Here is a 12,751-nt window from a genome sequence, read left to right as displayed (position 1 = left end):
CAGCTGATACACCAGCTGTTTGTAATGCTTCTCTTGGTTTAGAAACTGTGGTGTGTTTGTTTGAGACAGTTATTATAGTGTATCATATTAAAGAGGTAAACACACACAAATATATATATATATATATAGCATGTCACAACATACAGTAATGTTTGTGTCAAGATTGGTGCTTTTAACAAAACAAAAAACACTACAACATATTCAATTTGATATTTCTGATCAATCTGAGCTAAGGTTTTCCACTTATTGTTAAAATGTCTTGTTTTAGGTGTAATGGTAATAATGTATCTTTAGTGTATTTAATGGAGAAGCCCAACCCAAACCAACTACCTGACCCCACCCCTATCCAATCTACATTTCCTTCTGTTTGCTTACCACTCAGTGAGACATCATAATAACCACAAACATCCATCATTAAATCTGTCCCTCTATGACATTCTGCAGGTTGAACACATCTGTATAAGTAAGACAAGGCTAAAAGCTGTGTGGCAACAAACATTCATAGAAGATTTGTTCTAACACAAGGGTATTGGAGTATTACTGTACCTAACTTCTCTGGAGGTTTGTCATGCCCCAGAGAAGGAACTGCTGTCCTTGAGCTGCAAGGGAGGAAATTAACGTTGGATTTGAACTGCAAGATGGGCCAGACTGGAAGCAACAGAGCTTGACGGGACAAATTGGGTCTGATGGCCAGGCCAGGAGCAAATATAAGGGAAATGCTGGGTTCACTGCTATGTGATCCCCTTTGACGTCATCCAAAGTCCATGCAAGCAGGTCAGACATGGAGACAGCATATGATAAATGGATGAAAAATAAAGTGGGCAAGTCTTAAACTTGATCTGATTTGCACCCAAAGGAAATGTTGTTACATTTGGCTTTTTTGTACTCCCACTTAAATAAGATATGTGGTCTCCCATATTCAAACCACAGCTTATTTAAATAAAGTACTTTTTATGAGTTGTCCGAGGCATAACCCAGTGGTTTCAGAGACAGTGTAGTTACTGAAAACTCTCTGCATAATTTCCTTTAAAAGCTATGAGAAGGCACTAGATCCACACACATTCACATAAATAGCTCCGACAAGAGTTGAAGCAAAATGTCTAAGCCATTAAACAATTAAATTTAGGCTTTTTCATTCTGATTCCATGTTTGAGGAAACTAACAGCTTTGCAAATGAACAAAAGTCCTTGGAGAGAGATATACAGATTTTTAAAAATATTCCTGCAGCATCCAAACCCTGATGAGGCCAAGTTGCTGTCCACTTTGAAAAAAATCATCTCATAGCTCAGTGTGTGACATTTTGAAAAGGCCAGCAGTGTTTGGGTGCTTCACTGTGCACTGTGTCGACTTATTGGTTGACAGACAGAAAAAAACCTCTGATCACTGTGGTGGGCTCGGCGTGTCCCTGTTTGCCTGTACTGTAACTAAAATAGCAAAGTCTTTCTGTAGCGTTGCACTGTGATGACATTGTGAGAGTGCTGTGACACATTTTGTTGTCATCACTACACAGTGTGCCATCCAGGTAACTAATATTTCCACCTGTCCATCATAGGGATGCAGTTAGTGGTGTGCTACTCATTACAATTACATAATATCACTTAGCTGACAGCATACTGTAACAGTGGTTCCCAACCTAGAGGGAGAGAGAGAGGGGGGGTGGGGTTTAGAGGGAGGGAAATATTTTACACAAAATTGTGTTTTTTAATGACTTTTCTCAATTTTTTGTTTATTCTCTTTATTCTGCCTCTACAAACCCTTCACATGAAAACGTAGAGGGAAATATCCTTTTTGGTTGAACTGCTAGTAACAGCAAAGCCATAACCTGTGATAGGTGTCACAAGTAGATAACACCTTGTTTTAAGGGTTCACAAGCCAAAAAGGCTGGATACTGCTATTCTACATATGAAGTAGTCATTTGAATAGTATGGACATTTTTTATGAAAGAAAAAAATATGAATGCTTTCATTTTGACAAAATAAAACAATATAATATATAGAAATCTAAATTCATAATTAAGATCTTTAGTTTGTTCATAATGGGCATATAGAGATAAATTGTGGTGGTTAAAATGCATCCATACAATACGTGCTCTCGATAGCAAAACTGTCACTTTATACCACTGAAGTCATTACTGCAATCTTATCACCAGCAGAGATTATTTGCTGACTTGACTGTCTGTCAAGCAGTGATGGTATTCATAGGGGAGATGGATGCTGTATTGTATGGTCCTCCTGCCAAATTAAGCAGACGGTTTGATGGTACAGTTGTAGCAGAAGGCTGTATAAGGTCTCTCAGCGTGTGCTGCATGCTTCCCATTCTGCACCATTCTTCAAGATTGCTATTTTCTAGCTCTCAGCACACTGTAGTTCCACCTCCACTAGGCAGGTAATTACTGTCACAATCACTGGTGCCAAGACTTGGAACAGCTGTGTGTTGAGTCGGCACAGGGTGGAGGTAGTGGAAATGTTTAAGTGTATATGTGAATGAAAGAAAAAAAAGAGTAAAAAGAGCTGAAGACACAGAGAGAAACAACACAAAAGTAAGACATAAGAGAGGATAGCAAGAGGAAAAAGGAAAGTGAGCTGTATTTTCAGCACTTTGCTGGTTAGTGTCCTAGAACTTTATGTGTGTGTATGTGTAGTTCTGCTCAGCTGTCTCCATCTTTGAACATGAAGGCACTAAAGAAGACGTTTCCTCTCCACTGATTAACTTTCTTTAACTGCAGCACATCTAATTAAGCTGTTAAAAAGTGGCTGTGGGATCCCACATCGTGATTACCACTTGCTGCCAGGTGAATGTTTAAAAAGTCAGCAGAGTATTGCACACAATAACCGAGGCCATCACTATCATATTCTGCTGTCTCAGAGAAGACAGTTGCTGTCCCTATGACCCGCAGGAAAAGTCAGGCAGCTAATTAACAAGTATGAAAGACCACAGACCACATACTGATGCACATATGACTGAAGTGGAGATAACCTGGATTATTTTCTGGGATTAACCAGGATTACATGTATCATACCAAAAACATCATCAGTATTTCCATTTAGCTCATGTTTATTTTACAATGTTATTATGCCAGCTTGTGAAAAGACAGGTCAGTTCTGTCCTCAGCCTGAGAAAGACTGTGAGAGAAGTAATGAGTGCAGTTATGAGACTGTGAGGGAGTAATCAATCATCATTGACTGTAGTGCTGCAGGGTGCAGAGACGCTCTCACTTACTGGCAGTGGATTGGCACTGCTGTTCCTATTTTCTCCAAAGCTCACTTAATATTAAGACTGCTTTATTTTAGGGTAAAAATAGACCACAATAGCCAATGTAAAATATAAAAATCATATCATAGTAGTGCACGGTCACACCAGTTTAATGAACCATGATGATTGTCTTTTGCAGTTTAAACTCAGGCAGAAACTGCATTAATTGATGTTTTAACCACGAGCTGTGAATACATATTCCATTTTACCATCTTATAAAGTTGACATTGTGAACATGTTGGGAAACAGAATTATTTACACATCCAGCCTACATAGAACAACATTAGTATTCATTTGTTGTGCCTTAGACAACCTGAATGTAACATAAATCCAACATTCACTCTCCTTCTACTTTCTCCTCTCTGCTTTAATCTCCACCAACACAAGAGGTAACAAAAGCTCACTTTTTAGCCACTAGTTGCTAAAGCACCAAAACAGCTGGGTTTTTAATTCTTGGCCTCAAGACAACATGTTTTAACTTGTATTCAATAAAATAGGCTGATTACTATAACATTATCATTTGCATGTCCTATTAAAAATAACAAGATCCAGAGTATCTACCTACTCACTCACATAGTCAAAGGCATCAGCTAAGTGTAGAACATGTAAAGTAGGCCTAGTATTCTGAATAAATAGCCGTCTGGCAGCATCCACTGACTTTAAGAAGTCTATAACAAAGTATTCAGTTAAGAGGACATGACCACTATCATCAATATAGACTCAGCAGGCAAACGTTGTCCTCGCTTTAAGGTCACTAGACTTGATAATTACTGTGCACTTAAAGGGGGCGAGCGTCTCGTCTGTTCCAGCAAATTTCTGGGATTTCTGTGTGAGAGCACCACAGTCACCGTGGACGTTCCGCCTTATTAAACCGCCTAATTAGCGAGATTCCTCTCCTAATCACCGTTACTAATGGACTGTCCAAAACGATCGACAAACGGGGTTTCACCAGCAGAAGTCTGGGCCAAGTCGGCCATTTTTAGACTCAATTAATTTTTTTAATGAGAGGATTGGGTAGCGAGAAAGAGAGAGAGAAAGTGAGGGGCTATAACATATATTTCAAGGAAGCAGAGAAGGGAATAGACAATGGAGAGTGAAAAAGATATTGACCAAGAGAGATACAGAAAGAAAAGCAGGGAGGGAGGGGGTTTGCAAATTACATGAATGTAATGACTGATATAATGTTTCACTTGGTGAGAGCCTGGGGGAGGGACTGTGTGATAAAGAGCAACAGAAGTGATTAAGGCTTTGGATTTGTATAATGATTTTCTCTCTTCAGTTATGTCGTGTGAGAAGATTACCACATAGGCTTGGTGTATGTGTCCGTCCATGTATGTACTGTGTATGAGAGCAGATTTATGCTTGTTGTATGATCTAACTTCAACAAAAACACATATAATTGACACAAAACTTGGAATTTATTTATACAATAGAAAACTTTACTATTGGACATTAATTTCATCATCCCAAGAGTTGATTATGAACCTTGGTTACCATGGTGTTTGTCAGTGGTAACTATAGCAACTCCGGAGTGACATTTTTGTGGTTATATTACTGCTCTGTATTAGTTTCTGTAAAGGCTGGCGTGAAGTCTGGCAAAGAAGGGGTGAAGGTCTGTTCATCCATCTCTCCAATTCCCCAACAATTTTTACCACACTCCATCTCCATCTTTCATCATTCCATCTCTCACAGCTCCATCTTACTTACTTTCAACTTTTGCTCTTTCTTCACATCACCCCGCAAACCTCTGTCCCTTTCTCGCCCTCATCTGTCTGCCTCTGTATATTTCTCAGTCTCCCCTTCTCTTCCCCTTACCTGTCCACAGCACCTTCATCTCTCAGTCTCTCACCTGCCTCGCCATCCATCTCTTGCTCTCCCTGCTGTTTCTCTGTCACTTTCTACTTCCCCTCTGTCTATGTGTATGCTCCCTCGCCCAGGACATGAATTGTTGTGGTGCCTTAAATAGCTCAGGGGTTGCTTGAGGTGGTGGCACAGGGGCTTGTGAATGTACATACTGTATGGAGCATTTGTGTGTTTAAAACCACAAATCTGGGACAAAGCAATGTGTGGACACAACCCCCCATTCCCCCACCCCTCAAGCATGCACTCACCTCCACTGCCATTTTTTCCCAGGCTATCTATGGTTGCCGAATACCATTGTTTTGGAGCCATGACCAAAGATATTGCCACTTTTATTTAACTTTAGTTATCTTTCATCTGGGCCAAATCACACAGTGTATACTTAAAACAATGAAGTGAGTGATGTTACTTACTGTTATGTTGGCAAACTTTTCATCTTTTGATAGAGCCAGAGGAACTGTTCCAGTCTTTATGTTAAGTTAAGCTAACCATGGCTCCAGTTTCATGAAACTGTTCACCAAACCTAATGCATTTTGATTGGAGTTAATAGTTTTGAGGCTGGGGTATGCTCAAAAGTGTTTTTATTTATAGCTCACACATGCTTTACAAATGATTAGTTCACCCACAATTAGAAAGCACATGAATTGACTTTTATTGTATAAGAAGGCTCCTCAACCAGCTCTCTCCTCTTCCCACTTTCCTTTTCTGCCCTCCCTCTTCTCCTTGTCTCCATCTTTCCTCCTCCCTTTCTTTTCCGTGTCCCTGTGGGGGTTCTCCAGCAGCTGTCATGCAGTAGTTTGAGCATGAGGGGAGATGATCTATGGGCTTCTACACTGGAGCAATTAGTGAATAGAAATTCTGAATGGGGCGAGAGATAGAGAAATGGGAGGTGATGAAGAGGTTGAGACAGAGGAGGGAGGGAAATAAGATCCAGTTTCAGAGTTTTTTTTGGGGATGAAAGAGTAAGGTAAAGGGTGGTAGAGTGGTACAAAACAGTGAAATGACTTCTGAAAAGCACTGAGAGATGAGGAGATGATTTAGACTTTTTTTTCTTTAGCAGAAATTAAGGGTGCATAGGAAAGACAGCAGAAGTAGAGACAGATGATGCTCTCATAGAGATGATGGAGAAGATGGTGAATGTGCAGAGAGTGAAGGAAATAGATGGATCATGGGAATAGAGAGATAGGCTGGTGGAATTCCAAGGGTAGAGAGAAGATGAAGAGTAATTAGGCGGAGAGATCCAAAACGGTAGGAGGGATATAAAGAACAGCTGGGAGGAAAGGAATGAGGGAGCAAGGGTTGATGGGGGGGGTGGGGGAGGTTGTATAGCAATGTAAAAGGTAAGAAAATGAGAGGGTGTGGGTATGGTTGGGTTGGCACATAGAGCATTAGAAAAGGAGGGAGGGAAGGAGCTGGGGAAAGTAGGACATAGGAGGGAGGGATGGGAGGAAAGGTAAAGAAAAGGAAGGATGAGGGAATTTTGTAAAAAGGACAAAGAAAAAACATTTGGTTCTGTCTTGACTAAAAACATGTCAAGCAATTAGTGATGTCTTAGACTGCATGTGAAACTATTCATCAAAAATGAAACAATGAAACAATGAATGAACCACACACAAGCAAACAACCTCGCCCTAGCCCTTATCACATTTTGAGTTGCTAAACCCTGTTTGGTGCATGGAAGTAAATTGTATCATCATTTTCCCCTAACTCATCTAAAATAACTTAAACTTTTCCAACTTTGGCTGAACATGTAATTAAATAGAACCACATCACTAGTAGTAGGGAGTGGATTGCAAAAATAGATTTTTGGGGCCTTAAAAGTGAACAACATTTTATGATTGCCTTGATTCTTTTTTTTCCCCTAAATACTTTGGGCACTTTTGTTTACTTGGGCACACAGCACACAAGCAAACCATGATATGATAATATAGGCCTGGGGTGTTTTTTGCATTGTTTTGTTTAAAAATGCATGTTTTGTGTCATGGTGAGGTTTTGCTTTGCCTCTCCTCGTTAGGCTACTGTTTGATTGCAATTCAATTACATTTTTGTATTAGGTATTTACAACATGCCAACACATATTGCACAAATTACATTCTTTGCAAGCTTAAAATGCACATAAAATGAGGTTCCAGGCCTGATTTGGCGAGCTTGAGTTTGACACGTGATATAGGCATTTTTTTTTTTTGCATAATATGGTAAGACTCAGACTCAGACTGTTTTTGTCATCTTAGTTTTTAACACATTAGTTTGAGCACATTGAACCAAATTGTAACGTCAAATAAAAATGAATGAGTTTTTTGGTTCGGACCATGTGTATTATTTATGCACTCATTTGATCAGTTATCCAATCTGCATCACAAAACAGGATCACTTTTCCTCCCCTCCACACTTACATGCACAGTATATCTGTCACTTCCCTTCAATCAAACTAATCCACTGTTGAACATAATATATTGTGCATTTCACTGTCAATGTTTGCTTCCTGTCAACGCCTTTGTCTGGTGCTCCGGGGGCAGCCACCAGTCAGGCTGTAGGCCTTTGCACCGGGTTCCTAGTAGCCAAGCAATATTGTCGGGCTTTCTGCTTACTGCGAGCCTGAGGGGCCTCATGTCTGACAGCCGGTCCCAATGCTGAGACCTGCTCTGACCATCTGTCTGGGCCACGCAGTCAGAGTATTACTGCTGACAAAACATTCTCAGTGTGTTTTTCTCTTTCATGAAAGGGTATCATTGTAGCTGGATTTTATTAATTTAGTGGATTTTATTCATTTAGGACTGTGAAGATGATAGTAAAGCTTGCAGATTTACATGTGGCATAGCAAAAACATTATTTGCAAACTTTTTCACAATTTTGGTTTTAGTTTAATTCATTTGGTCATCATTCTTATCAGTGATCAGCAGGTTCATTCATAAAATGCAGGGATTAAGTGACATTGGTAAAATGAAGTCTCACATGACAAGAATAAAGTGGTAAAATAGTGATGAAATAATCAGACAGGTTTTAAACAAACCAAATTAGCCAAACTTGTCTGGAACACATTACAAAGATGAACATTATTATTATTATTATTGTTGCCCAAAATGCCCATTGGAAACATCCAGTTGCATACAAGTTTCCTGTACAGTAAGGGAATAAAACAACAATTTTAGTGCACTACTGAGAAATATTGTCTCTGTTTAACCTTCTGTGCCATCCTCCATAGTTGTATGAAATCTAAGAAAAACACATAAATGAACCACACCGTTGCGTTGGGTGATGTGTTCCTTCTTTACAATGAACATGGACATTGTCCTGTCCTATTGCTGTGAATACTTACCAGGGCACCAAATCTGCTACTGAAGTCTGGCCCCAAAATGCACTATTAACTCTAACCCTAAACCACAGTTCCCAGCTGCTTTAGGAAATGATTTAGCCTTGTGACACCATTTAGAAATGCCACAGACTGTTTAGAGAAGTATGAAAATATTGAGAAACAAACTAAAACACTGTTGGTTTTTTAGTCTTTTCATTCAATTCGTTGAGTAGTATAGCATGTCGCTAGCCTAATCCTTTAACCTCCATTAGAAAATTTCAGGGTATCGACACCTCTCTCCTGCTCAGAGGAAGTCCAAAACTCCTGAGAGTGACACAAATCCTGATTTCTAGTGAGTGCCAGCGAGCGTGCAGAAGCGATTGTTGATCGTTGAATGGGATTATAAGAAGGAACATGTTGCTTATTCCTCTTGAGGGACGGATACAAGGGTTTTGTTCTCTGCTGCTGTATTCCCAATTCAAATCTAAGGTGGTTTCCTTCAACAAAGCTTGACATACAACATAAAACAATTAAACGCCGGGGTCGCTGGAAAAAGGAATTATTGATGCAGAAAATAGATTTTTGTAATGAAATGTAATTGAAACAAGTCACTTTACAGGATGTCTCAAGCAATGATTATTAATAAGCTCATGTCGCCTTGTGTGTTAGTGTGTGAGTGTGCGGATTAAAATGTGTTACTCATTAGTTTACTGTGATTATACTGATGTCACAAAGGTTAGGTGGGTATAATTTAACAATGCTACATGTACTGTAGCTTTACATGTGTGTTTTTGTATGGTAGGAGACTTTGTATTTTACTTATAGGGACTACTTTGAGAAGTTTTGACTTCTCAAATTGCAGCACCTTATAGAATCTGCTAAACCACTGCTATAATGTGCACTGTACTGTAAACATCAGCTGTCTATCAGCACAGCTCAGCATCATTCTCCGCGAATGCTGGCACTGTGGGTGTTTGTTTTTGTGGAAGGGTGTGAGTGTTTGTGTGTTATAATAGATGGATTCAGGTACAAACAGCTGGTCCACTTCAACCAGGTATTTAGAGCTAGACATAAATAGGCTAATTAATTGTGATTTCAGTGTTGATGCGAATCACTCCAACGCATTCCCTGCTGATCCTCCACTTCTGCTTTATGTCTCACGTTTTGCTCTTTTTTTTTTAAACCAAAATTTCTCCTTAACACATGACCTCTGCTGACTGCAACTCTCACTGAAAGTATTACGAATTCAGGGTCAATTTCTTGACACTAGGGAATGAGTTTCAAGCGGAGGATACCATGGCACTTCAGCTTGCAGATAGCTCAGTCCTTTATTGAAGTAAATGACCCTTCATGTTGCAGCCCACACAGGCCTTCATCTGCCTGAGCTGCAGATCCCATTAGCCTTTGTGTCTGAAAGTCATATTTTAGCCCCGATGGCTTGTGAAAGCGATTCACTGAAATGTCCACAGAGGCACTTCTTGACCAGTTGAATTTGTTTCCATTTTTATTACCTGAAGTTTTAAAAGTGGGTGGTGGTAGCCTCCAGGTTACAGCAGTGGGCTACTGACTACTGACTACAGTCTCAGTCGGAGACTGTAGTCAGTAGTCATACACAGCTTCTGTGTTGCTAAACAAGATCCTTAAAGCTGCTCTAATCCATATTTTATATTAATGATTGATCACATGACTTTTTTTATGTGAAAGTGGTTAACACTTAGGTGAATTATTTAAAGAGAATCATCACCCAACTCTACATTTTCTCTCAGTTCTATATAGTGTTTGAACATCTTTCAGATCACTGCTTTACTATTTCATTACTTGCTCTGCACTAACAAAAACTGACACAGTTAGTGACTAGCTAGTGAATGTAGTGCAGCTAAAGAGTCAGATATTTCACTTAGTTGTCAGGAAAAACCAAAATAGAGCTAAAAGAAGAGTGAATATTGCACTTATTTGTTGGCTGGCCAGAGATACGAATACAAATGAATGCACATTTTGCTGGATGTGTAAATACATAAATGTTTGGTAATATGTCACTGTTGTGTTTCAATGTGTTGCTTTGCTGTAGAGTAGACAGTAATCAATTATAGCATATTTATACTTGTTGATGTTATTACCCGTGTTAATTCATTTTCATATTTATACAGTGCTTTGCCAGAAATTTGCTGTGTAATGAATCTGTGGTGAGTAAGATGTTGGGTTGTGTTATTGGGACCTCCAGAGATTCATGATGGAGCGAAATGTATGATTCATGATGGAGCAAAATGTATGATTCATGATGGCGCAAAATGTATTGATTAAACTAATAGTTCAGTCCGTGCAGAGTTTTATTATTTTTGCCTACTTGCCTAGAATCCAAAAAACATTGCATGTCTTTTTTGTTTTAGATTGAAGACATGTTGAACAGCCCTTAGATAATTTTAACTGTGTGTCTTCTTTCTTTTGAAAAGTAGGCTGCCATTTGATCTCATTGACTTAACTGAGCTAAACTAAGCTCACTGTGCATTATTCCTTTAAACTGTGAACAGAGATAGAGAGACTCTATGAATTTATGTAAGTCTGGCTTAACAGAACTTCTACCTGCACCTCGGTGAAAAAAAAGTCATCAGTTACTTCCTGTCCATCTTATCTAGCCTCTTTCTCCCTCGTCTCCTGCAGACAGCAACTTCATCCTGGCCAACGCTCAAGTGTCAAAGGGCTTTCCCATCGTCTACTGCTCTGATGGCTTCTGTGAGCTCACAGGCTTCTCCCGGGCGGAGGTCATGCAAAAGAGCTGCGCCTGTAAGTTCCTGTATGGGCCGGAGACTAGCGAAAGCATCATCCTCAGCATTGACGACGCCTTGGAAGAGCGCAAGGAGTTCAAGGATGAGATCATGTTCTACAAAAAGACAGGTAACCATTGACATTGCCTTGTCTGGTTTATGCCTACCATTTACCAATTAAATGTTATGACCAAGGAAAGTGGACAGGTACAGAAAGCCATTAGAGAGCACACAGAAAGAGTGATTACCATGTAGGACTTCCCATGTAGTTCTATAAATGGAAGGCAAGTTGTGTGTGGCTATTTCTGTGGAGGGTCCATATAAATTGGCATAGATGGAGCCATGAATAAATCAAGTAATTGGTGAAGGAATAGATGTTTAACTTTTTCATTGGTCCATTCTCATTAAAAGGCAATTAAACAAAGCAGTCAGTCACAAAAGTCCTCCAGTTATTATTTAACGCTGACTGACACACATTAAACTTTCATAGCTGTCGGCATAGTGACTCCTTAACCCTGTCTCCCAATTACAATGAGGCCAGTTGCTAGCCTGGTTTGGTTTGATTAGCCAGCTGGCCAGTGAACAAAATAGAGTTCAGAATAATGGGCACATAGTCATCAGTGGATCCATGTGTACTGTGGGATGATTTCATCCCCCAGTTCATTTTACCTTCATGCTTCTTGTTTAGATGTCTTTGCTTCAGTCTGGAGAAGATATAAGTTACTTGTTACATCAGTACTGCATGCTTTCTAATTTGATCTTGATTTTGAAACAGCAGCTGACAACACAATCTCACCACAAGGTCCATCATTTTGCACAAAAGTTTGTTTCTGACCTTTCTCCTGTTCTTGACCTTTCAGTTTTAGCTTTTGAGTCAACATGGACAAGTGAAACTCTTTAATGTACTCTGTAAAAAGTAACTTTGAACATTTACACTTTCATTACAACTGGGCAAACTCATTGCCTGCTAATCAGACCGTCCTCCCATTTTGTTTTACTTAACTTATTCTGCCAGACATTGAGTTCATGTTAGCCAATTTCTTGTTGAGAGGTTATTTTGACTTTTTTCCCCCTGAGCACTCAGTGGCAAGTGACATATCTGCCCCACTGACATCATTTTCAGGCAAGAACGCTTCAGAGGTGGTTGCTAAGAGCCATTCACCATTATGTTGATTTATGGGTTATTTCTGTTAGTAGACTTGCAGTAAGTTGTGCATCTGCATCAATCTCATAGCAAACTAAAGATTGCATAAGAAGATTGAAAGATCCAGAATAGATATTTATAACGATTGTTTACTGTGATTTGCTTTTCTAAAAATCAATCAAAACTCAAACAGGTATTATGGTATATGCATATGTCATGTTGTACCACTTTTCTATATTTTTTTATGTGATCAATTTGTAAAGCAGATATACTAACAGATGGCTCAGTGCGGTTTGCATAGACACAGCATTGCTAATACCATCACAGATGTAAACTGTCTACACCACTCTGTCTGCTGTTGCTTTGTTATCTTTCGTATATAGGAAGATCTGTCACGCTCCCCCATGTCTTTTTTCATTTTGCTTTCATTTTCCTATTTTT

General features: G+C 39.4%; 1 protein-coding gene across 1 annotated transcript in view; it reads left to right on the top strand.

Moving 5' to 3' along the window:
* The window catches only part of kcnh8 (potassium voltage-gated channel, subfamily H (eag-related), member 8), a 44,357-nt gene that overhangs the window by 1,068 nt on the left and 30,538 nt on the right, over positions 1-12,751 (top strand). The window contains 1 exon segment of the mRNA XM_053334124.1: positions 11,063-11,296. Within this exon segment, the coding sequence (XP_053190099.1) occupies positions 11,063-11,296 (234 nt within the window).

The sequence above is a fragment of the Scomber japonicus genome, chromosome 15 (genome assembly GCF_027409825.1).
Source record: "Scomber japonicus isolate fScoJap1 chromosome 15, fScoJap1.pri, whole genome shotgun sequence".
Classification (NCBI taxonomy): Eukaryota; Metazoa; Chordata; class Actinopteri; order Scombriformes; family Scombridae; genus Scomber; species Scomber japonicus.
Note: the sequence above shows the minus strand (reverse complement) of the source record. Positions and strands in the feature narration are given on the sequence as shown.